This window comes from Channa argus, chromosome 8 (genome assembly GCF_033026475.1).
Source record: "Channa argus isolate prfri chromosome 8, Channa argus male v1.0, whole genome shotgun sequence".
Lineage (NCBI taxonomy): Eukaryota > Metazoa > Chordata > Actinopteri > Anabantiformes > Channidae > Channa > Channa argus.
Window position 1 is genome coordinate 7,260,674 of NC_090204.1, and position 26,090 is coordinate 7,286,763.

Consider the following 26,090-nt stretch of genomic DNA (forward strand, 5'->3'; position numbering starts at 1 on the left):
GACTGTGGATAAAAGTAACTACACGGGAGCAAAATGAGATTACCATGCAAAGAAATATGCAAACATTGTTGCAAATTAGGCTAAATTATGAGGAAAAACAAGAAAACACTGTCTCATTTTGAGGGACAACTCCCCCATAGGCACTCAGTCTCCCCTCTTCTCCCCTACTCCACCTCCATACCCTCACCTCTTTTGGAAGATGATATGGGGGACCCAGATTTCACTGGCCAATGGTGTGCAGAGAGGGGCTGGATTGGTGTGTACTCCCAATGCCCCTTCTTTTAAAAACGCTCCTGTCTCCAACTCAGCAACTCAACTCATATGAGAAAGAGCAGTGGCTCTGCTCTGCTCAACCAGTGGCATCACTCACACCTGAGACACTGAGCCAGGTATGCTCAGCTTTATCCGAGGAACAAAGTGTTTTTTTCTGTAGTTTATGTCAGTCAGTACAGTAGGAGACCAGCAACAACATCAACTGCAATTAACTGTGTGGCATCATGTTGGAATTATATAAGGTGGCGCTCCTGTTGTCCTTTTTGGCTCTGGGTCAAGGTAAGTGAAGACTGATGATTTATTATTGTATTCCAAAATTCATTGCCACATATTCACTGTGAATTACTACAAATGTAGAGTTTCCCATACGTAAAACAGAGCCAATTTTAATTTTACACTCTTTTTTATTTTCCTTGTCATTTACTGTAACCACCTACTGTAAGAACAGAGGGGCCACTGTATGTTTTACTGACATAACTCTAGTCTTCTAAGTTGACGACATTTCCCTGAGGATATCAGGGATTGTAGGGTTGGTTGAGGACTCTGGAGCAATATCTCGAGATGACCTCATATGAAACTGTAAGGCTGTGTATATGGCTGTGTTTGTTTGTTATTTTATAGACCACCCCAGTGCTGTGCTTCCAAATCTCTAATCTCTAATGCCAGGAAATTTCACTACCCGGCTAATAATCAGCATGTGGTGATATAAGAGGAAGTTAGGAGGAGTATTCACTGGAGTATGTACAGTGAAAGCTGTGTGTTGTGTCTCCCTTTGGTGTAGTTTAATCAAAGAAAAAGCTCCGCTGATGATGGTAAATAGTGTTTTTTGATGACAAAGGCTCCTAGTGGCACACTTCTTGTTGCCACAATGACAAGCCGCAGTGCAGAAGCTGCCATTATCAGCGAATTGAAGGCCTACTGTTGTAGTCTCAACTCAGCTATAGTGCTCCACTGACTTTTATGCTCTGACAACATAGTTTCTCAATTTAATGCGCAAAGTGTACTGTGCTGTCAGCTTTATACGATATAAGCCTGATGTATTCTTTCTCCCAGATTATAAATTCTTCCCTTGAAATTTCACTCTTATCTTTTGAATGCTTGCCATTCTTCTTAAATGACACCAGTAGCAGCAATTTTGCAAAGCTGTCACTTTTGACTGCCTTACAGCTGCAACCAATTATTTTTTTTTTAAGAAAAATTAGCTGGCAGTTCATAAAAGCGAGTATGAGTACACCTTAATAGTCTCCATATCTTGTTGGACATGGAAGCCAGAGTCATAAATGCCTTGCAGAGGCTCTATGCAATTTGCTGATGAGTATATCATAAGACTCAAAGACAATGTGGTGTGTAAAGAAGGCAAGTAAATCAGACTGACTCTCACTAAAGTAGAACACTATGTTACAGCCATAGAGTGAATGCAAAAGTCAAACTGGATTCTAAAATTTTACAGTTTGTGCCATGCTCCTCCAGGAGTGCATCCACATGTTGCAGTAAGGTGGTGCATTTTGTCCTCATTTAAACTTTGAAATGCTGTGCTAGCAGTCTCTAAAGATATAAACCCAATCACCTTGGAAACAAAAAGCAATAATCACAAACCAAGTGACCCATGTTCCCACCTGCTGGGTATGTGCTTGGCTAAATGAGAAAATGGAATAAAAAGAGGATAAAGAGCCCAGGTAAAATGACTTTACCATCTTGTTTCCCCCCGTCCGATTGGCAAACACGTCATTCTTTCCTTTACCCTTTTCGATGGCCTTCTCAAATGCCTCTCTCTGCATTCAGTTCACCACTAAAAATGCCTTTATGTCTCTATCTGTCAGTTTGTCGTCATTTGTTTTCTTTTTATTTCTAATTTTTATTCTTCTCAGGTATTCACATATATGTTATTCACTGTGCTCCAATTTGTTTTCCTACTCCCGCTCCTTTTTTGCCTTTCTTCTCCTATTTCTCTTTGTCCTATTCAAATCAAATGCTCTTTCCTCACCTTGTTCTCCAAATTATCTATTTGAAAGTGGCAGCTGTTTCTCACTGAGACCATCAGCATACTGTAAGTCCAGCTTTCTGCCCCAGCAACCTGTTCAGCTAAACTGCACAGTATTGCCACCGATTTTCAATTCTCTAGGTTGCAAAATTTTTCAATCAAGCTAGATGGTGCATGTGAGCCGATGGCTGTTGTGAGACACACAGGCTAGTTCTCCAGATGCTGACCACTGTCTGCTCCAAACACAAGCTGTCTGGCCAGCTGACTTTAATGACTAAGACAAGGATTACAATGGATCAAAGGAAAAGGGGCCATGTCACATTAATGACAACCTTTTCTTTCCTTTTATCCTCTCTTTATATTTATGCATACATGCATATGTGGATGTGCCAAGATAATATTTATTGCAGGACTAATCAGCTGCTTTCATCTGAGCTACTTCCAGCTCCTGGCTCTGTACCTGTGCACAGGTGCAGGGGTTTAAGCAAGGACCTCTAAATATTTTAATGCAGAAATTCAACACTGACCAAAAACACAAATCCTTTCCTATACCTGTTTAAATACTTAAATCATGCAGTTGATTTCCATCATTAGTTAATGTGATGGACAAAAATGCCAATTTTAATGGGCTACAGATGTTTTACAGATTAAACTTGGATTTCAGGAATGTTAGGATAAAGAAAGAGATGGATACAGGGAGACAGAGCAGCCTGCTGAAACCACGCACACCTCAACTATGAAGCTAGCCAAACACATAAACAGCTTCCATATGACATGAATTCATAAGTGAAATACCTCAGATTAAGTTAAGTCTAAACAGGCCTAAAATGCTGACAAACTACACTCGCAAACAGTACATGACCTCTTTGCAACTTAACTTTGTCCAGTGTGTTAGATCACACTGGAGTGGGGGTGGGGGTGGTAGGTGTTTTCACCTCATTTTCTTGTAAAGATATTATAAACAGGATCCAGACCTTCTATTGAAGGTCTGTCTCTCTGCCAACATACATCTGGTGCAATGATACTGACTGAAATCATTCTGTTCGCACCTATGAAAAGTCTTACATTTTATTCTCTTTTCCGATCTTTGGCTCTTACTCCTGCTTGGAAATTTGAAACAATGAGAGGCTGTCCATCACAAAAGCACTGGTGAATAATAATAGAGGATTATCCTTTATGTAGGCTCACTGTAAGTAAATCTACATCCTCTGAAAAAAGCCTTGCCAGTGTTACATTAGACTCAGAGAAGGCAAAAATGATTGTGATGAAGGTGATGTAGAGATGCAGTGGTTATATGTCAGGCATGTTCAGGTACTTTACGTGTTGCTATATGTGGAACTAGATACTAATCAGCCAATAGATTCAGCTGTATTGGTGCTGATGCCTTTTCAGTCAGTCCATGTAGATGGTGAATCTGTGGCTCAACAGTTTCGCTGGTAGATTTATGTTTCAAACCTTGTTCAGCATCAACATCATTTCCAACCAATATATAATCATAATGACAAATCTATTTTAACCTAAACAAAGTAATAAATGTAATACTGCAAAAAATAATACTAGATTTGTAAATTCATATATCCAACCTTAACTTCTTGACTAGATTTGTTGTTCAACAAGTTGTTTAACACCACCTGACTTCAGCCTTTACTTGTTTACTTTACTTGATTACTACAGCCACTTTTCATTTGTGAACAAATGTCAGTTTGTGGCCAATAGATTTTCAATAAACTTTACCAAACATTACCAAATCCTTTGAAAAGTATGTCTTCCCCTCAAAATGTTTTGGGAGTTTTTCTGGAGGGCATGGTGATAATACTTATCTTGTCATTTAATTTGAATGGCTTGAATGCTTGATCCTATTACAAAATTATATAGACAATAAAGTACACAACCAAATGCACAAAGAGCACATAAACAGGGACACACAAGATAAACTGTACCACTGACCAATTTAGGCTTTAGTGCTCAAGAGGAAATGTGCTAACCTCACTCCCTTTGGCTTATGGTAAACTACTGTTACTTTCTTCTTGATGAGGTAAATTCACTCACATGCCCCTTTAAAATCTCATGGATTTTAAAATTCATAGTGTTAACATACCACTGAGAAGCACAATAAGCTCGGGGGGTCTGCGGAGGGAAGCCAAGCCAGTGGTACTTGCCATAAACCAAGCCCACAACCTTAAGATCTGCCTTTTGCTGTAGCTAATTGCGGCTTTCTCGTTTAACTTTCTAAAACCAGTAGTCAACCCGTAAAACCCCGAGAACAATTTGTTGTTTCAGTTTTATTGATCAAACATCTTAAAATGATAATCGGGAGTCAAATGATTTTTTTGTGAATTCATCCTGTTTTAGTGTGAGCAAGAACATAATGTAACATAACAGGAGCAGAACAAATATTTGAAAATTATTTCCTCGAAAAGAAAAACGTTCACTACAGAGAAAGATTTGGAAATTTAATGTTGATTAAGTGACACAAAAAACATTTAACACACAGCCAAGTGATTTTTTAAATGTAACGCTTTCAGAAGTTCTCTGGATCATTCAGCTTGTACAACTACGCACAATGAATTAAAGTCATTCTGACAAAAAGCTTTTGTTCAGTAGGAGAAAAAGTTGACTTTTAATTGCTTTTAAATTCTTATCAGCCCAGACATCAGGTTCTGGCACAGACAATCTGATTCGATCAACTAAACCTTCAGACAGAACCACATCTGCTCAGCAGTTCAGAGTGAAAGGCTTTTCTTCTGTTTATCCAGGTCTTCCCTCATATCAGAAACACAAAGCTCCTGTGGAAACCTAATAACAATTTTAAGCCAGGCCCATTAAAAAAATGACAGCATTAAAGCTCAGCTGACAGAAACGAATGTAAGCCATTTTTTGCTCTGTGGATCTTTGTTCTGCTGAGCTACTGTTCTTCTTTTGCTGAATCTATCAGGAAAGTTAAAGAGTGAAAATAAATGTGCTGGCACAAAAATAAAGACTTAAAGTGAGCAGTAAAACCAGTGGGGACTGGGATCAATACAGGCTGGGGAGTATCTGCTTCTAAACTCAGCAATCTCCAAAAGTAACCCCCCCGAAACGCACACACACACACACACACACACGTACACGAACACAGACACTCAAGCTGAATAAGCTACTCAGTGTTTCTGTTAAGGGCCAGGACATTTTTTCCGCACAGCCGAGAAAGTGGGAAATAAAATGTCAAGCAAACAACTGACGTTTTCAAAAACATAAAAAAATACTACTGTAGAAAAATGAATCATAATACTTCAAAGCACAAGTAAAAACACAGCACTGTGCTTGTTTAATAAATCAAAAAACCACATTTACAATGAACGCCAGGTTGAATATCTTTGTCTTTCTAATAAGCCAGCATGTGCTCTCATCTTCCACACAGTGTTGTGTTGTTGTGTGCTGCACATGCGTAAAAATAATGATGGGGGGAATGGCTCAGTTTGTATAATACAAGTACACAGTAATTACATATCATTAAAATCAAAAAAGGAAACTCAGCATGAAATTGCTCCATGAAAGTTTATATGTGCTGTGTGAAAGGCAATGGAGCAAGTGGAAATGAAGTTTCCAGGCTTGACTGCTGGTTAAAATATGACTCTGCATGCACTGATTTTCTAAACCAGACTAACATGCTCAACAGCAGCTGCTTGTTTATGCATCAAAAGAAGGGAGGATGGTAGGAGGACAATAAGAGGGGAGGACAGTAAGCTGAAGGATGAAAAGACATATGTCAGTGAGCATGGGGGAGATGATGGATGGAGAGGATGTCCAAGTTGCTGTGTGTTGCTGAAGCAGGAGCGTCAGCAGAAGAAGAGCAGATAGCTGAAAACATGCACAATTTCTCTCTCTCCTTATTTTTTGTAACCACAGAAGTGTAGTTATTGTTTTATGCACATTAAGGGGACAGATGGGCTGTGATTAAAGTGAAGGAAGCAAAAACCACCAGGAGAGCAAACAGTTAAGGGCAGAGAGAGGGACTGTGATAAAACCTTTTTTATTGTGTATGTGTGTGTGTGCATCCAAATTTTGGTTTCATCAGCATGAATTCAATGAAGCTAATCAGACTTTTTTTCAAAATAGCATGATTAATATTTTTAAATGTAACATAATATTGATAATGATAAGATACAGAGATACATACTTACTGTACAATACATACAAACCTTATACTTATACAATAATAATGTTTTTTTTTGTAAAATCAGTTGAAAAGGGTAAAATGTATAAATACACGGATGCAAATGTAACGACTGAAAAGTCTATTTGTTCTTAGTGATTTTCTTCCTGCTTCTGCAGCATCTGTGAGGACCAGGAGCCAATCAGACAGGAGCAAGAGAGTGGCCCTAAAAACGTTTGCAGACACACAAACAACAGGTACCGAATCCAACACAAATATTCAGAACTGATTCTTTGGCAGAATTTTTTTAAACTGAGGAAAACAGCAGGAGGGACATTAAGCTGGCAAGTTACTGGAGATATAGCAGTACAAATGACAAATGGCTCATGGAGGCAGTAATGTACTTTGTTCACAATAAAATCTAAACACACAGACATGATACACACTTTTAGATTCAGTATGACATACATTCAGCAATACTATATTCATATGTAAATTACATTACGTAAACACAAAAGAGAACAGAGCTCATCAACATTGACACAACCTAACATTGTGATGATCTATTGACCTTTGCATTGTGCAATACAAACAGCACCAGTATTGGGCTGTATGCACATTTATGTGCAGACTTATGCAGCACACAGCATCTCATATGCCTCCAGCACACCCTACATATTGTCAAATAACTTTACTTTTTGAAGTGAAGAAATGCATTAAAAAATGTTTTTTTGTTGAAAATTTCTCATGAGGAAACACTCAAGGTTCAGAATATACGAAAGACCAAAACAAACCAGACAATGTTTCATCAGTCAAGTCGGGGGGGTTGGAAAGAACCTGGACAGTGCAAAGCTCCCTGCAGTGTGTGAATTCTTAAACTTTGTAATCTATCCCTGCTGTTTTCCTTTTGCCTACTTTTTTGCTTTTGATCGCCCCCCAAAACTCTATTCCTTTGGTTTTCATCCATGTCTCCGCTCCCTGTGCCTTCAGGTTTGACAGAGTGGACATCTTGGTTCAACATTGACCACCCTGGGGGAAATGGAGACTATGAGCGCCTGGAGGCGATCCGGTTTTATTACAGAGAGAGAGTTTGTGCACGGCCCACAGCTATGGAGGCTCGCACAACAGACTGGGTGGCAGCGGCAGACACGGGGGAAGTGGTCCACTCCAGTCTGGAGAAGGGCTTTTGGTGCATCAACAAAGAACAGCCCCACGGCCGTGTTTGTTCTAACTACCACGTGCGCTTTCAGTGTCCCCCAGGTAGATGTGATGACAGCAGCCCGGAGCTGTACAAGCTGTCAATTTACAAATATGAACACGCAGCCAAACCGTTACATGAATACATATTTCAGTGCACATTGATAAACAAAGATAAACCCTTTTAGCTGTCTATAATTTGTCATGTTAAATAATTTGCTTGTTTATTTCCTGTTTCTGTTTTCTGTTAAGCAGCACTTAATGCCAGATTTGCTCAAGATGTTGCGTTGTCTTCTGCAATTTGTGTGCTCAGTGCAGAGCTACTGGACTGACTGGAGTGAGTGGGGTCCCTGTTCAGCCGCGGTTTGTAATGATGTAGGTGTCCAAGTTCGCCAGAGGAAATGTATCAGCACCCAGCCCATGCCTCTTCTGTTGGTGCCAGCATGCCAGGGGCATCCTTCAGAGAGGAGAGAGTGCTCCACTGCTCCATGTACAGGTGGGAATCACAAGATTTAGCAGAACCTTAATTGTAACAATTATGAACAAATATGAAACACGGAGCAGTTATTTGCTATCTTAACCAGCAAGCTTAGTAAAAGAAAGTAAAAACAGCCGCGGAAAAAAGGACATCTGTGTGGATAATACTGGTTTATCAGAACTGTAAACTCCTCCAGATGATGTTATCCAGAGTTTTTTATTTTTTTTTTTGCAAGGAGAGGCATTTTTTTATGTATGGAAGGCGGATGGATGTATAATATGGATATAGATCATCTTGGTTGCTGATCAGGTTTAAACCCTTTGATGCAAATAGTAAATTGGTGCAGTTTCCCCTTAATAGAGAGGTAAATATAACATACGGCTATATACAGTAGATAACATATCGTGTACACTATATATTACAGTAAATGTTATGCTTTTGGATGAAATTTCTTGTATGAAATGCAGAGATGGATTTTAAATGGGAACCCTGTGCAGCTGAAAACAATGAAGACTTTGTTCTTCATTGTTCTTGTTTGGTTCTTGATTGGGTTACTTGTAAACTTTAATATTGCTCACAATACTATATAATTGCAGCATTTAATACCTTTTTTATTGTCTTGTGTACATGGGTCCCCATGGACAAAAACAATTAACTCTAATTAGATGACTCTGTTTAAAACAATTATAATTTTAATGCATTTATTCTTAAATCCAAACTCACATTATTCCTGTCTCTATGTTTGCTCAGCTGAGTGGGGTCAATGGGGTCAGTGGGGGACATGTTCAGTGACTTGTGGTGGAGGACGCAGGTTTAGGAGGAGGACCTGTGAGAGGACCTCAGAGACAGTGCAGTGCACTGGACGGCCTGTTGAACTGCAGAAGTGTGGAAGGAGTCCCTGCCCAGGTGTGCTGCATGTACAGTGCGCTGAGAAAGCTCTAGTTATCTTTCTTAATAATTAAGTCTTTATCAGCCTATGTTCACATCTCTGTCACTTGCTCCCTACAGCCAAATGTCAGCTTGTTTGCACCGAGGGTCACCCCAGTGGGGACTGCAGTCGCTGTGTGTGTGAAGGCCATGTGCTGCATGGAGAAGTCCAAAGTGTGACTGGAGTCCCTGTGGTGGGAGCCTGGGTGGCACTGGCTAGCCAGCCCAAGGTGATCCGTGCTCGCACAGATGCAAAAGGACAGTTTATGCTCACAGGACTCTGCTCCTTCAACTCAACCTTGATCTCCATCAGGAAGGAGAAGTTTTCCCCGATCACTGTCTCCACGTCTAGTAACACAACAGGGTTTTCCTGGGTACGGGCTGTCCTTAAATCAGCTGGTGAGTTCATATAAGACATACAGCTTATAAATATTGTGGGCTTATTCTTGGAAAAGCTTTTATTATAAGAAATACACCCTGATTCTCCTTGCCTGTTGTTCCCCAGAGCTAGGAAATTTTCTAATCATATCCTCAGACTCAAGAAAACAGGAAATTGACAAAACATAAACAGAATGGCCCATTGTAAGACTTTACAGTCTGGAACATGCACTTACCTGGTTGCATGGAAACCAAATAAACACAGCACTGAGCCACCTTTGAAGGCGTAATGCTCTTAACAATAATTTTTCATAAGCAGGGAGACCAGAGCGAGAATTACACGTTATGTTTGACTGAGTTTATGAGGCCCCAATACTCTGCAGCATCGTTTACACTCACAAAAAGGTCTTGAAGGTTTGCTCCTTTCCTGCTTTCCACAGAAAAGCCATACATTGTCAAGCACCCAGAGGACAAAGTCCGTTATGAGGGAGGGAGGGTGCTGTTGTGCTGCAAAGCAACAGGATCACCAACACCAGACAAATACTACTGGTGAGATGAATACCAGTGTTGACACAATAATCACACCATTAAACCTAGAAATAGCCATGTGAGTAATACATTTTCTATACAAGGACATTTATATTTAGAGACAAGATATGTTAGATGAAATGGTTTTATTTTATTTATTAAAATATCATTAATCAGTCAAGTTGTTTTCCAGTATTGCTCCTCAGTTTTCCCAAGAATGTTTACTGTAGCTGCTAAATTCACCACTATGTTTAGTAAAGTTACTTGGCATCTTGGCAGGTAGCTTAAAGATAACTTAAAAAAAAAAAGGAAAAACTGCAACTGCAGCAAAGTTAATGATGGTAATGAGACTGAGACAAAACAATCAGCTGAAATACTCAAACTTCAAAGCTGAAGCTGAACATGTAGACATTTTTATATAATTCAGTATATATAATTTTTTATATAAATATATTTGTTCATAATTCAGATTTATGCAATTAGAATAAACCACATATTTTCTAAACACAAGTGGTACTGTCAAGATACAAATACACATTCTATATCTAAAACATGTTTGTTTTTTTTTAAATTGTCTTTATTTGTTCTTCTCTATAAATATTTTTTAAGGTACCACAATGGGACTCTTCTGGACAGAAAGTTGTACAAGTATGAAGAGGACCTTGTATTGAGGGACTTAAAGCTAGAGCAGTCAGGACAGTATTACTGCAAAACCAGCAGTGCTGCCGGAAGCATCAAGTCTTCTCCAGCCTTCCTCACTGTTATTGGTATGTATAATCAAACACTTCATCATTGGAAAACATCAGAAAAGTTAGTTGTTTAAACTAACTAAAAAGAACATTTTCACAGTCAAAACGATGCAAAGACGTCTTTCTATTGAGTGGCGCAATGATGTAATGTACTGTACAGTAAATGGTAATTTGTCATCATCAGCCATGGGAGAATATAATTTACTATGATGATAGCAAGTAGCACACAGGGATTACAGTGTGGCTCTGATGGCTGCTTTCCCAGCGTATTTGACAATGATGTATTTAGTCAAAGTGTGTAGGAAAAAAGAACTGTTAAAAAAACACAGTTCTTTTTACTGTATAACAAGCAGCTGAAGAGACACTTTTAAAGTAATGTCAGTGCTGAGCTCCTACCAAGTCAACCACAAGCAATGTCCATGTAATGAGAGGATTTAAACAAAACCAGACAGAAAACAAACATCATATTCTACGAAAACTAAAAAATTGCTATGGTCTCCTAAATAGGGATTTTTTACGTGGTGAGATGGCTCTGGACAATGTAAAACTCTAACTTAATTCCTTCAGAACACCCAATGTTCAGGTGAAACCAGGAACTGTCAATAAATCCTGTTTCTTTTTTCTCTTAGGGTCAGACAAGTATTCATTTCCACATCCGTGTGGGTGAGCTACACATTGCTTATATCCTCCAGGTGCTTGTTAACCAAAACATAGATTAGCAAACAGGGTTTTCATGGAAGAGTGCTAAAGCAATCAATCTAGGGCTGCAGACAAATCCCTGCACTCCAAAAGCCATTATGGCAGAGGACACTGCGTGTTTGCTCTGCGGAGCAGGATGACAATTATTTCGACACTTTTAGCAGTTTCCTTTCACATTTTACATTATGCAGATGTTTAATTTGATCTCCCATAAAATATGTTGACCTCAATTCACAGAGGTAATTCAAGGTACTTAATTCTTTTTCAACGGAAACTCAATGTTAGTAAAGCTATCAGCCATACAGTAACAAAACTTTATATGCATCACACTGCTCCATGTGTCTGCAATTATTGACTTTCTTGAGAGATGGGAAGCTTCAAAAGAATACTTGACTACAGGCTCAACTATGATATCATGCACATCAGGTACTGTGCCAATGTCTGGGTGAACAATCATACTTTATTTCCAGCTCCAATCTGAATAGTTGGTAAATAAAAGTTTTCATGCACATTTTACCATCCAGATTTTTTCAGGTTGTGTGTCTATGTGTGAAAGGGAAAGACAGAAAAAGACTCAAGATTTTAAGACCGAATATGCAAGTTCCAATTCATTTACTATATATTGGTCCTGTTCCACTCATGCACCAGTATACAGCAGTCCAGTGCAGAGCAGGTGGGCTACATATCTTAAAGGAAGTAATACTTAAACAAGATGGCAAATCACAGTTCATTTATAAAACCAAAGTAGTATCAGAATGACATTTCATAGCCAGCAGTTACCGTTTTGTGTCTTCTGCATATAAATTACTCATTGATTTCACAGCGCCATATTAACAGTAGTTTAATGTAACCTATTGTCAATAAATTCACAGCCAAAGGAACCCCAGCATGCAATTCGGCCCCTGAGACGCACCTCGTCAGACTGCCAATAGATTGTGTTCAACGTGGGACTGACTCCAAGTACTACAATGCTGGCCGCTGCCCTCACAATGGATGTGCTGGCTCCTTAGACTATGATATGCGCTGCAGAGACGGAGGCGGATTCTGCTGTGGGGTTAAAACTATGGAAAGTCGAATTATTGACTGTGGGAGCTACAGCCTTCCCATTCGGGCTGTGACAGAGTGCAGCTGCCAGAAGTGTGTGCAACCTAATGTGCTGGTTCGTGGCAGAGTTGTTGCAGCTGACAATAATGAGCCTCTACGTTTTGGACACATTTACATCGGTAAAGAGAGGGTGGGCACTACTGGATACCAAGGAGGCTTCACATTGCAAATTACCCAGGATACACAGAGATTAGTGGTAAATTTTGTTGACCCTACTGAAAAGTTTCTTGACACTCCTAAGGTGTTCATCTTTGACAAGAAAGGTGGATCCATCTACCATGATGTTAAAGTGATGAGAAAACAGACACCGATTAATATTGATGCAGGAGAGACCAACTCCATCAGCCTTGGGGAGATTAAAGGGGAAGACCCCATCGGCCAACTGGTCATTCCTCCTAATTCATTCCACAAGGACAACGGTGAAATCTATGAGGGGACAGTAAAAGCCAGCGTCACATTCATTGACCCAAGAAATATCACCACGGCAGCAGCGGCCCCAGGTGACCTCAACTTTGTTGATGATGAGGGTGACATGTTGCCTTTAAGGACCTATGGCATGTTCTCTGTGGACTTCAGAGATGAGTCAAACAAGGAGGTATTAGGGGCTGGAGCAGTTCAAGTCCTCCTTGACACACAGCATGTCAAAATGCAAGAACACATTCCCAAAATGAAACTGTGGTCTTTAAATCCAGACACAGGAGTATGGGAAGAGGAGAGTGACTTTTCCTACACCACCACAACTGCCAGCGGTCATGGGCGAAGCAAGCGAGAAGAGCGCACCTTTCTCATTGGCAACATGGAAATCAGAGAACGTAGGCTCTTCAATTTAGACGTGCCTGAAAACAGACGCTGCTATGTCAAAGTCCGTGCCTACATGAGTGACAAGTTTCTTCCTAGTGAACAACTAGAGGGTGTCGTGATCAGTCTAATAAACCTGGAACCCAAGCCTGGTTATTCTTCTAATCCTAGGGCATGGGGTCGCTTTGACAGTGTAATAACCGGACCCAATGGGGCCTGTTTACCTGCTTTTTGTGATGCCCAGAGGCCCGATGCTTACACAGCTTATGTCACTGCAATGTTGGGTGGAGAAGAACTCGAAGCAGCTCCTTCCTCCCCCAAGATGAATCCAAACATTATTGGAGTGTCTCAGCCATATCTAGATAAAATAGACTACCGACGTTCAGACCATGAGGATCCAGCTTTGAAAAAAAACGCCTTCAAAATTAACTTGGCTAAGCCTAACCAAAACAATCTTGATGAAACCAATGGGCCAATATATCCATACCAGAATTTAATAGGTTGTGAAAATGCCCCTTTTGATGCAAATCATTTCAGATTCTTCAGAGTGGAAAAGGACAAGTATGATTACAATGTTGTTCCCTTTGAAGAGAATGATTTGACAACCTGGACCGGAGATTACCTCTCCTGGTGGCCTAATCCTCAAGAATTCAGAGCATGCTTCATTAAAGTTAAGATCCATGGACAGAAGGAAGTTATGGTAAGGTCAAGAAATCTAGGAGGAACACACCAGGAGACAAAAGGAAAACTCTATGGCATTCGAGACGTTCGCAGCACCCGGGACATGCGAGAGGCCAACACCTCAGCAGCCTGTGTGGAGTTCAAATGCAGCGGCATGTTGTTTGATCAAGCTGAAGTGGACAGATCCCTCATAAGAATCCTTCCACAAGGGAACTGTCGCAGGATCAGCACCAACAACCTTCTACAAGAGTACCTCATCAAACATCCCCCAGTTGCTCAAAACAATGAATCTCATGCATTCGATATGTTAGCCCCTGTTGATCCCTTGGGACACAACTATGGCATCTATACAGTCACAGACCAGAATCCCCGGGTGGCCAAAGAGATTGCCATTGGGCGCTGCTTTGATGGAACCTCCGATGGTTTCTCCAGGGAGATGAAGTCAGACTCTGGAGTGGCGCTGACATTCAGCTGTCCGGAGAGAAAAATTAACAGGGAAAGCCTGTTCCAACGTCTGCAGACCAACCCAGCTCAAGCACTGTCTCAAATAGCGAGGGACATGAGGGAGTTGGAGGGTCTGCAGGTGCAGAGGGCATCTTCCCGGGTGGTGGCCTATCCTTCAGAACAGTGGGATAGGACCCAGAATCGCAGAGTCACCACTACAGCCAGGAGAAGAGTGTCTATACGCACACAGCAAAATAAGTAGAAGTGCCACAAAGTAGGTTCAGATAATCAATGTGGTATGCTTACATTAATGGAAATATCTGAATGATTTATATATTCTTTCCTTTTTTATTCCTAGGTCTGGATTTGAGACTGATATAATGGCATCATGTTAAAGAACTAAAAGTTGTGTTTTAATGATGGGTACGAACTTCTTCTTGACCATGAAAATCACAAAACTGGCAGACAGAAAATCCGCAAAATTATCTAATGTGATTGAAGATATTCATTAGTCTTATATTTACATGTACTTGAATAGTTTGGTGTGTTTATTTGTTCTTGTTTTCTAAAAGACACTTAAGATTTGTTTATATGTAACACAGTGACTGGCATTTTTTGGCTTTGGTTGAAATTTTATGAATGAATGGACTGAAGTGTTGGCTGAGAATGTAACTTTTAAAAATCTAATTAGTGGCATTCCCGCTAACAAACCTTCAAACACAAAAAAATTCTATGCCAGTCCCCAAAAACTTTATAACTTTTTAATTGCTTTCCACTGAACAAAAAAAAACAAACATGGCCTCCTAGTTGTCTTCAGCAGACCCCCAAAAAAAACAACCTTAAATATGGGCACACTCAAAAGAGACAGTGGTGTGTTGCATGCCACCCAGGGAACAGAGGACTCTTTCAGTCATACTTCTTAATCTTTTTCACTAGGATGCCACATTGCCAACTGTGATACAGCCAAAAATCCTTCAACACCTACTCAGAATGTGCAAGACTGAGGTATTTGCCAACACAAGCACGGATCTCGGTAGCAGCAGGAAGACTAAAGTGAAGATAATTAATTGCAACGTATGACATTATTTCCTTTTATCCTCTACTGATTCTAAATTAGCACAACACCAAACTAAATGCTCTCCAAAACACAGTATGAAAACAGTATTTCATTTTCAAAGATTGGTCTAGAGGCACATTCAGGGTCTAAATACTTTTCATTGTTGACATATGAGCAGTCTTTATATCATGATGTGCAAAAACTATTTAGCATAATTTGAAAAAAATAACATGTAAAAAACTGTTACCGCACATAAAAAGTGCTATTGGTGAATATAAGGACAACTCTGTCAGTATATGTGGGACGTAGTGTGTGGTTAAGGTTTGACTGATTTTAAACAAATAATTTAACTGCTATGTAATCATGCTTTCACTCTGAACTGCGTAGAATCAATTAACCTTTAATGCTCAGCCGATTTTACACCACAGTAATCTTTTCGCTTTAGAGAGCAGTCTAGTTAGTGGGGGTTAAAACTCTTAGTGGAGCCTTCTCTCTATTCACAAAGCCATTTGTACATATGATAATTAAGAAGTCACTTCACTGTGGCATTATTTTTGTGACAGTATGCTTTTTCTGAGATATTGAGACACATTATCAACTTGAGATAAAAAAAATATTAGGATTTGTAAAACAAAGTCTAAAATAGAAAGAAATGTCACTTTATAAACCTTAAGCTCCTGAAGCAGAACTAAGGTGAAGTCGTAGGAATAGAAAAAACATAACCCCACACTTTTACTTGGCCCCACATCAAAGAACCACCTCATTTCTTTTCTGTACTATAACTATCAAACTCCAGACCCAAAATGGGAAAAAAGACCTGTGGGCCATCCATGACAGAACAGTTCAAATCGCCAGATGAAAACAAACATTTCCTGCTGCAGACAGAGCATCCACCCATTATGAAAGATGAGGATTAAATCCAGGTGTGGAAAGAGATAATGCCTATAAAATACAATGGTGCGTGAGTTCAGCTGTGGAAGCCCAACAGCTGTAGAGCAACTGGAGGAAACAGCAGACCAAAGACATCAGATTATCTAGTAAAATATGTAATCATTTTAGGGTAGTGTTTGGTAAAAAAGAAAGAAAAAACAGCAAAGGAAAATGTTAGTGGTCTTTGGCCTCACAGTCCATCACTAACAGAATCTTTGGCTCTAAAAGTGGTTGCACATGGAGGAATGCAGCTTTTCAGAGGAGAATGCTTTGACAGGAGAATTGGCTTTTTCATGAGGAGAACTTATCAGGGGATTTTGAAAGACAAGGCAACAATAATAACTTGAACAAACCATTATGTAAAGATTGAATGTGGGAGTAAACTGGGTTCTCCAAACAGTTAGTCTTCTGGATAACTTCAAAGGAGATCAAAGAACTTCTGCAATGTTTGGTTTAATCACTGGAAAATGTTTCCAGAGTCTTTAGAGTCAAATAAAGGCAGTTTAAGCCGGGATCCAACAAACAAAACACATTGCAATAATTAAATTTTAATTGAAAGAAAATGTTTATCCTGTTGGGTATGTTAGTAGTAATAGTGGTAGCTGTTTTCATGGGGACATTCCAGGTTAACATCTCACATATGGATTGATTGTGCTTTATGTATTTTTTATACTTTTAAAGAATGTTCAGCATTTAGAAAATATGTGTACAGTCCTAGCTTACACACTGAGTCTTTGATATAACTTGTGATGTAGCTCTTACACCATTCAGGCATAATGGTGTGCCTGAATCGTGTAAGAGCCTGTGCAATTTACTGCAATCCATTACAGTGGCTCTGCCATGTATTCTACTTTTACAAGGTTATAATTTACCCTATTTAAAATGAAAGAGGTGACCAAAACATAAGAACCATGTCTTCTGATAATGCACTCTAGTACAACTCCATTAGACACTTCAACACATAGTAGCATTATCATCTTTCTGACAGTTTCAACTTAAAGAAATGAGAAATTAAAACCTTGCAATAGTAGAATTCATGGCACAGCCACTGTGTCGGATTAAATTACACAGGTGGTCATAATGTTATGGCTGATTGATGTATCTGTAAGGTAAAGCTACAGTCAACAGTCTGTTAGCTTGGCTTAACATAAGGAGTGGAAATGAGGGAAACAGCAAGCCTGGTAATGGTCTGCACTAATATATTTTCCACCTTACTAGACAAAGCATTTTTCAGTGGGTTAGGGTTCACCCACTCACACTATCACTTTAAGGATCAGGGAGCTGCCATCCAAGGCACTAGCCTGACCTACCAGGAGCAACTTGAGTTCTTGCCTTAGGACACTTTGCCATATGGACAGGAGGAGGTGGTAATCATACCATCGACCCAGTAATTAGTGGATAACTGCTCTACTTTCTGAACCTGAGCCACCCACCTACATAGAAACTGAACTCACTACAAGCAAATTGTGGGAATAAGCCAGCTTGCTGGTATAGTTTCATATTTACTGTACAGACAGAGTGATAGCAATCATCGCTGCAAACCTTTAGAAGAAATTGGGGGTATAGCTCAGTGGTAGAGCATTTGACTGCAGATTAAGCTGTATTTGTTTGAAATCCACGTGCTCCGTTGTTGGGGTGGTTGTTGTTCAGTGGGTATGACTGTTATCTGTGCCCATGGTCGGTTATTCAATTCTTGGTGACTTCTAGTCATATGCTGAAGTGCCCCTTGAACACTGAAACCCCCATGTAGTAAAACAAAAGTACCGCTGGAGAACAGCATTTTCCCATGGGGAACAACAAATTAGTTGAAGATTAAAAATGAATTTGAAGAAATTACTACATTCTATTTCTTTAAGGATATATACTATCACAAATACTACACAATAGCAGCTTTGCTAAAGTTGAGAGCTCAATTTTTTTTTATATTCATTCACTAAACTTTTGTAGTTTTTGTTATGATTTAAAATAGAGGAAATTATGTGAAATTAATTCCTTTCAAACACCTTAACTAAATTTGCCTCTTTGTCTTTAATGTCAACCAGCCCTATTTAACTGAAGGGTAGAAGAGCAAAAACCTCTCAATCCACCATAAACCACCAACTGTATTTGAAGCTTGATAGATTTGCTCAGCTGTAAATAAATAGTAAATGGCACACATTGTATAGCACTTTTCTACCATATCAGTACCCGAAGTGCTTTACACTGCTTCTCCCTTGATATTTGCGCTCACAATCACATAAATGCTCACAATTTGATGGGTCTTGGCTGCAGCTGGCCTGCACTCATTTGGTGTTCAGTGTGTTGCTAAAGGACACTTCGACATGTGTCCCGAGAAGACACGAGAAGCTCGGAATTCAACCCAAAGGATCTGGGATTGGTTGACGACTACGCTACCTCCTGAGTCACAGTCACCCATTCTGTACAGTCCAGCAGGTCCCAGGGAGATCATAATCCATTTAGGATGTCATCCTTGAGCCTTTACATCTTTTTCTGGAGTATACAATGAGAATGTTCTATTTAAAACTCTGCTCCAAGAAGCCACAGTGAGCTCCCGTAAAATAATAAATGAAAAAAGACATAAACTATTTTTTATCTTCTGTAAATGCTTAACTATTGCATGGTGAGGCTGATCTCTCTGACTTTATTTTGAGCTTTTTGGTGTAAATTGTGCATTGTACGAAATCTACTATAATTATATGAACAAAAAACTGTAAATAAATGATTTTGTGTAAACCATTATGTATAAATGACATTTCTAAAGATACAGAAATACAGTATATGGCAATAATGCTAACAGAAGGTTATTAAATGATACAAATGAACCAAATAATATATACTTTACAATAAACAAAACAATGCTACCTTATAACAGACAATTGAAATTAAACGTTACAGTGTATAAATTCTGGTTTAACATATGGGCCAGATAAGCAAGTCAAATTAGAAATATGTAAGTTCTGATAAATTAATAAAATAAATAAATGTTTTAAAAACAAAAACCTCCTGGCGCTTGCAGAAGCCTGAACGATGTTTACTTTGACACAATTGGCTGCATCACCTCTCTGCACAGCCATTTCCCTCCAGGAGATGAGTTATAATGCACCCAGCCAGACTCAGGTGCATAAAATAGATTGTTGCAGCCAGGGGAATTATTACTGTAATAAAGTTTAAAAACAGGGAGCACAGCAGGGAGGAAAATGACAGTGTTGCACCACGTTGTCACTGACACCTTCTTGACTGGGCTCTGTGCGTCCGCCAGAAAATGGAGCTGACAGAAATTATAGTGACTGCGCTTGCCACAGAGGAATAAAAAAAACACACTTGCATCAGTACACACACATAAAGTTAGAAAAAAACACATTTTTCTTCAGCCAATGGTGCATGTCAGGTCACGAACCTTCCACCGGCGCCGTGCTAACAATTTCTTATAAATCCCATTGCGTCAGTAACAGACAAACCTTTCTGTGCACTGGCCAGACGTCTTAACACCAGGACTGCCACCAGTGGCAATTACAGTGCCCTTCATGTGTGTCTTTCTTGCATGAATGAATGAAAAAAACTGTTCAGAAAGGCGAAGAAAATCTGAAAAGGAGTTTGTGTTGCATGACATCACTGGAATAAGTGTATAAATTTATCCCAAGGCCACAACTCCTCAAGTGTAGCTGCGTGTCTGTCACTTAAATTGTTTGAGACTAAGGTTCAACAGTAATGAACACAAGACAGTTTAAATATTAGCAGTTAAAAGAAACTGTCAGTGTACTTCACTGTGACATTTCTTACGCCAACACACTGTCCGATTTCTGAACCCAAAATTTACACCACATTTCAACTGATAATTAGCATCTACATATCTTATCAAGACATCAAGACGGTTCCCTAGAGTTGTAACTTGTCTCCACTACTAATTTTATTCATACAATTTGAAATCAATTGATAAATTAATAGATTAGCACAGAACTTTCAAGATATACTTTTACACAAAACTCCTGATACATTCAGTAAGACATCAAATTACTAAGGTTTTATTTCTTCATCCCCAATTACTCCAAAACATTTATGACATTTGAGGTTTTTCTGTATATTGAAACCTAATAATGATAACATTTAGAGTTTTTATGATGTATGCAGTAGCTGCCAGTGTTTGCCATGTTATCAGATTCTGGAGTGAGCTCACAGCTCTCCGTGTTCAATGTCTGTGATAAGTGTCTACCTGGAATACCAGCCAGAAAAACTATGAAACAATTTAATGAGGTCATATCCTCTTCAGACAGTCCTCTTGATATGATCCTGAGGCCACAGCAATCAAAGAAGAAACGGGTCTGAGAAAAGGACAGATAAGGCTTAGGAATGTTTCGGATGGCTTAGGTTTGTGGAACAAGTCTTATAAATAGCCAGAGTGAAGTCTTACAAAGGATGTAGTGGCTGTGGCTGAGGTTCATCAGCTTTTCTGATCCGCAGAAAAGGGCTCCAATGAGAGACGACTGGTGTGTTTCACATACACGTTGCCGTCCTCCAGCTTGACTTCATAGACTTGTTGCTGAAACAATAAAAACAAAGACATCAGAACTGGAAGATAGAAAGAAAGACACCTCAAGCTCCTGTGGAAACAGCAAGAAGTTTGACAGCACCTTAAAATCTGTCCTATATCAACTTTAACAAGTTAAAAAAAGTTTTAAACCCTCTTGTAATAACTCTGACTTCAATAACAACATTTGTTATTATATTTGTTGTGTGGTTTGGCATCAAAGCAACAACAATAACAAAAAAGAACAGTTAATACAAATGATGAATGGAAAACTGGATGAACTATCTTAAAAAGATAAATACTCTTGTTTGTGCAGTTCATTCCTCTAAACAATAAAACAGGGGAAGAAGAGATGTCCAATGGAAAATAATGAAAACATTATCTGAACTGTGACTGATGATGATTTCTCATGCCATTTCAGTCATTAGAAGTTTCATCATTGTCTAAATTACAGCATAATAATTCACATTAACTTCCAGCCGCAGTCAGTAACTGCAGATTCCTGCCACCTGCCACCAGTTAGTCTTTCATATAGTTTGATACTAACAGCTGAGTGAAAAACTTTGCATCGCCTTTTATTGAAAAAGCTAAAGGAGTTAAACAATAGATTTGTTTTTCATCAACATAATATTTAACTCCTTGTCCACATAATAATTTCAGCAAGTACAAATGTTCCTCGATCATCACAACAGAAATGGTCAAGGAGTGTATAAAAAGAAGGTTGTAGTAAATGATTAATTATATCATTGCAAAAGTTTGCATTCTCCTTGATAAACCCTGTAAAATGTAAAATCAGGTGTCTGATTAAAAAAAAAAGACTGTCGACACTTAATGTTTGATGAGTGGCAACAGGTGTTTTAAACTGGACTTCCATTTTAAATTTGCAAATGGGCCAATCTCCAGGGGCAGTGTCAAACAGTTTGCTGAAAGCAACAAAAACAATGTGGTCAAGAAAACATCTTTGGGAAGATCTCAAAATTAAATTGTTGAACCTTTATAAAAATGCAGAGGGATATAAAATATTGGGTTTAGGGATACCAGTACTGGAAAGACCATGATCCCGAAATAGAAGAAACATGGGCACACTAGAAGTGGGCGACCAGGAAAATTACTGAAAGAGCCACTAGGAAACTTGCTCAAGAGTTAAGTAAATCTAAAACTAAAAAGCTGAGGGCCTGACAACAGCCTTAAAGGTAACTGCAATAAAAGTCCACATCTCTATAGTCTGCACAAGTGTGGACTGTGAACAAACCCAGTTAGTTTTGGAACAAGATTCTGGGGTCTGATGAGACCAAAGTAAAATTATTTGGTCATAATTAACACAGGTATGTGTAGGGAGAAAAGAACTGCTTATGATTAGAGGAACACCCGTCCCACAGTAAAACACGGTGGAGGCTCGCTGATGTTTTGAGTGTGTATGTCTGCATCGGGTACTGGAGCTCTGCATATTATGGAAGGAAGAATAAATGCAGCCCAATATCAGTAAAGCCTCCTACCATCAGCCAAAAAGCTAAAAATGAAGAGGCTGTGAATCCTTCAATAAGACATTGAGTCAGATTACAAAGTCAACTCTGGAATGACTTAATAAGACTAAGGTCAATGTTTTACAGAGGCCTTTACAATATCTAGACATAAATATCATTGAAAACCTGTGGACAGATCTGAAGAAAATTCTGCCATGAATGACTGAAGACTGTTGTTGTTTACTATAACTTTCTTTTTATACACTCCTTAACCATTTCTGTTCCCTCTGATGATGAATGAACAATGTGCACTAAATATTGTTTGTTTTACTCTTTTTGTCATAAATAAGGGGATATAAAGCTTTGCAATTTATCTCTGACCTGTAAGGAAGTTCCTGACGCCCCAGTCCTGAGGTCGAAGTCATAGTCATGCCAGGGACAGAAAACCTGCAAGACTCCATCAGCCTCCTCGATGTCCCCCTCACACAGCGGACCCCCTGGGAAAAACAGGAAACGATGGTTTCTTCTCAAAACAAAACATAATAAACCTGTTGTGACAGCAGGGGGCATGGTGCTGCTGTTTTTATTTGGAGCAAGTTCATTAATCTAACCCCCGCATTTTGACATAGGAAGTCACCAGTGAGTATTTCTCTGCTGTCGTGCTCCTTATAGTTACTGACAAAATGCAGCACAGTTATTGATTCATCCAAAGGGTTAATTTAAGCGACAAGGAATTTAGGTGTTGATAGGTTGAGACATTACCGGAGTGTGAGCAGCGGGCATCCATGGCAAAAAACTCCCCCTTTACAAAGAAGAGGCAGACATCAGAGTCGTAGCCGAGGGACGAGTACATTAGGCGGCAGCGCTTCTTGGAAAGCTCCGAGGCCGGGCCTACGAGTCTCCACGAAACGCCATCCACCTTCCCCTTTTCATCTCCGGAGCCAGAAGCCATAAGTCACATCGAAATTAACCGATTTTCTAATTCGCGCAACGACAGGGCTCCTTTTTTCTTCGGTGCAAATGAACTTGGCAGTTCGTTTTATGCAAATAGTCCATGTTAGCCAGCAGGCAGCCTGGTACCACGGCCAGCAGCGCGGACTGAGCCGCAGACAGCCGGGACACCGTCCCACCGAGGCAGCGCGGTGCACAGGCACAGGATGGGAATGCATGTTTATAACAGAGTATTAATAAATGAGCATCAGACATTATTTAGAGACTCGTATAAAAAAAGGTTGCATTGACACAGCCGACCTCCACCAGCAGCAGTCTGATAACTTACGAACAGTGGCCTCTATGCAAAGGGCTTCACTGTACGTGGGAGCTGCTTCAAATCATAAATACATGTTTTATTGTAAAAGGAGCCAGACAGACTCTTCCTGTTCTCTGATTGGGGTCAGCCTGTGACCTTACCTCACTATTTACGTTCAAACAATGTAATTTTCAAAAAATGCCTTTCTCTATGGTCTTACTGTGACCTCCTTAGTTTATTAAGAACACTTCAATATAGAGTGTTGGACGTGCTCCCAAAGTTTTTTTTTCATGTTCTGTGCAAATAGTTTAAAATCATTTCTCAATTATCATTCATAAAGCCTGTTATTGTTCATCCATGGCAGGCTCCATAGTCTGCTGTGCTCCAGACATGCACTTGGCTTATTTCTGCATGTTGAGTTTCTTTTCCACAGTGCAGTTTCTCAATATTATTTTTGACATTGTGAACTCCTTGTCTATGCCAGTTAGCCTACAACTCTGTGATCATTCAATTCAATTCAACTTTATTTATATAGCGCACTTTACAGAATAAAGTCAAGACTATAAAGATGTATGGAGAGAACCCAACAATTCCCCCTTGAACAAGCCCTAGGCAACAGTGGAGAGGAAAAACTCCCTTTAACGGAAGAAACCTCCAGCAAAACCAGGCTCACGGTGGGCGGCCATCTACCTTGACCTGTTGGGGGGAGTGAAAAGTGGAGAAAAAAGAAAAGAGCAACAAAAAACCAACAAAAAAACATCGGGCAGATTGGTAGGACCAGTAGCTGCACACCAGAAAACACAGAGCTTAAAAGTGGGTTACACCTGTCAGAAATGGACAGAGAGAGGGAGACAGATTTTATGATTTTGAAAACCTGTATCAAACAGATAAAATGAGGATATAATGAATTACATTCAGTTTAACCTCTACATTTTCAACTTCTGTCAATCCAATCTCAGACCATATAGTCCGTGTAGATGTCAGAAACTTGTCCGTAATAAATGATGATTGATGAGTCGATGGATGAGCCCCTGTTGTAAAGATTCAACCTTTTCAACAGCATTTAAGTTCACATTGTGCCACCTGCAAATTTGTGCACTTGGCAAATTGCAAACAAAAAAAAGCAAAGTGATGATCTGTATTTCTTCAACTTTTATTCACTTTTCTCTGTTGCTTTGTTGTGCCAGTAAAAACGTGGCTGCTAAGTAATGTGAGCTGTGGTCTAGTCTAGACTGATGCATAACAGAGGCCACTTGTTCTAATTCTTGACTTTGAGAAACTAACTTGTGTAAGGCTATAGCATGAGCACAGAGAACAGCAGTAATGATGTAAAAGTATGTCATGGGAAGGAACAAAGACAACTACTGCATCTTGTCAAAAGTTGGATCCCAACAAGAGTAAATGTGTAGTCAATTCACTGAAAAATGTGACAAGGCAGTGTAAAGTGTAAAGAAACCTGAGCTAAGTGACTGAATTCTCAAATATGTTTCCTGCTAAGATAGTAGCTTAAGGAGATTGGTTACATGATTGTAATAACTTATTCTTCATCGTGTGACATTTAAAACCTTGAAATGTAGATCAGTGGTTCACAACCTTTTTCGTGAAGGGGCCCCCTTTCTGTCATTGACTAAACTGACAACCCCTTGCCAAAGGTGATGTTTTAAGAATATTTCATTTTATATTCAATGCACACTGTGGCAAAAACACTACAGAACAACTGCCAATGTATAAAACATGATAAATACAGAAGGTTTTTGTAAAATTAGGGATTTGGATGAATTAAGGAAAATGTTGCAGCACAAGGATGAACTTGCAGTACTTTAGTATGATTTTCCCCCTCTTCAGAATGACAGCCACTGACTAGGAAGAATTAAATAATACATGTTTTTCAGTTAACTTCATCAGTGTGTAACTGCAGCATTTCTTTAAAAATACCCTGAATAAAACCACAGCTGAGATTATTTTGTCATGTTGATTAGAACAAGTTGAAACACAGCAGGGTTAGATTAGAAAATCACCAAAGGTGTTTATTTTAAACCATGCTGCCAAATGTTGCTTATTTTAGGATGAGGCACTGAAGTTATGAAAGGGATCTCAGAGGAATCCAGCCAAAGAGCTGACATTTTGTATGTCTGACAATCTAATATAATCACTATCAGGATAAGCATTTGGCTGATCATGATAGTGGCATGTTAAAAAGTAAGAAACTGTTTTGAAACAAGATAAAATTAGGTGATTTGACTTATCCAGAAAAAAAAAGTTGTATTGTGGAAAATATGATTCAGCAGTCTTGATGGGATACATAAGCAAATCTGCAGAAATTGAGAAACAGGCCCAGGAGTATTGCACCAACCATAAATTTATTTGATTTCTTATTGCAGTACACTACGAGCACTGGACAGTGTAAGTATTTGGATGAGGCAAAAGTTTGGTGTAAGAAAGTCTGGCTCAGATGAGATATTAGAGTGTGAGTGAAGCCCAAACTCATCCATCA

General features: G+C 39.3%; 2 protein-coding genes across 2 annotated transcripts; one reads left to right on the forward strand and one right to left on the reverse strand.

Annotated features, from left to right (window-relative positions):
- The first annotated feature begins 325 nt into the window (after positions 1-325).
- cilp2 (cartilage intermediate layer protein 2) lies at positions 326-18,949 on the forward strand. Its single transcript, XM_067513935.1, has 10 exons — positions 326-552; positions 6,569-6,646; positions 7,380-7,649; positions 7,900-8,082; positions 8,815-8,970; positions 9,073-9,390; positions 9,810-9,918; positions 10,507-10,664; positions 12,218-14,646; positions 14,731-18,949. Exons 1-9 carry the CDS (start codon positions 498-500, stop codon positions 14,632-14,634), a joined length of 3,744 nt encoding a protein of 1,247 aa, XP_067370036.1. The 5' UTR covers positions 326-497; the 3' UTR covers positions 14,635-14,646; positions 14,731-18,949.
- Positions 18,950-19,253: 304 nt separating this feature from the next.
- si:ch211-212d10.2 (uncharacterized protein LOC557710 homolog) lies at positions 19,254-23,501 on the reverse strand. Its single transcript, XM_067513937.1, has 4 exons — positions 23,110-23,501; positions 22,729-22,844; positions 20,768-20,896; positions 19,254-20,678 (listed from the first exon to the last, which is right to left on the reverse strand). Exons 1-3 carry the CDS (start codon positions 23,297-23,299, stop codon positions 20,798-20,800), a joined length of 405 nt encoding a protein of 134 aa, XP_067370038.1. The 5' UTR covers positions 23,300-23,501; the 3' UTR covers positions 19,254-20,678; positions 20,768-20,797.
- Positions 23,502-26,090: the final 2,589 nt, after the last annotated feature.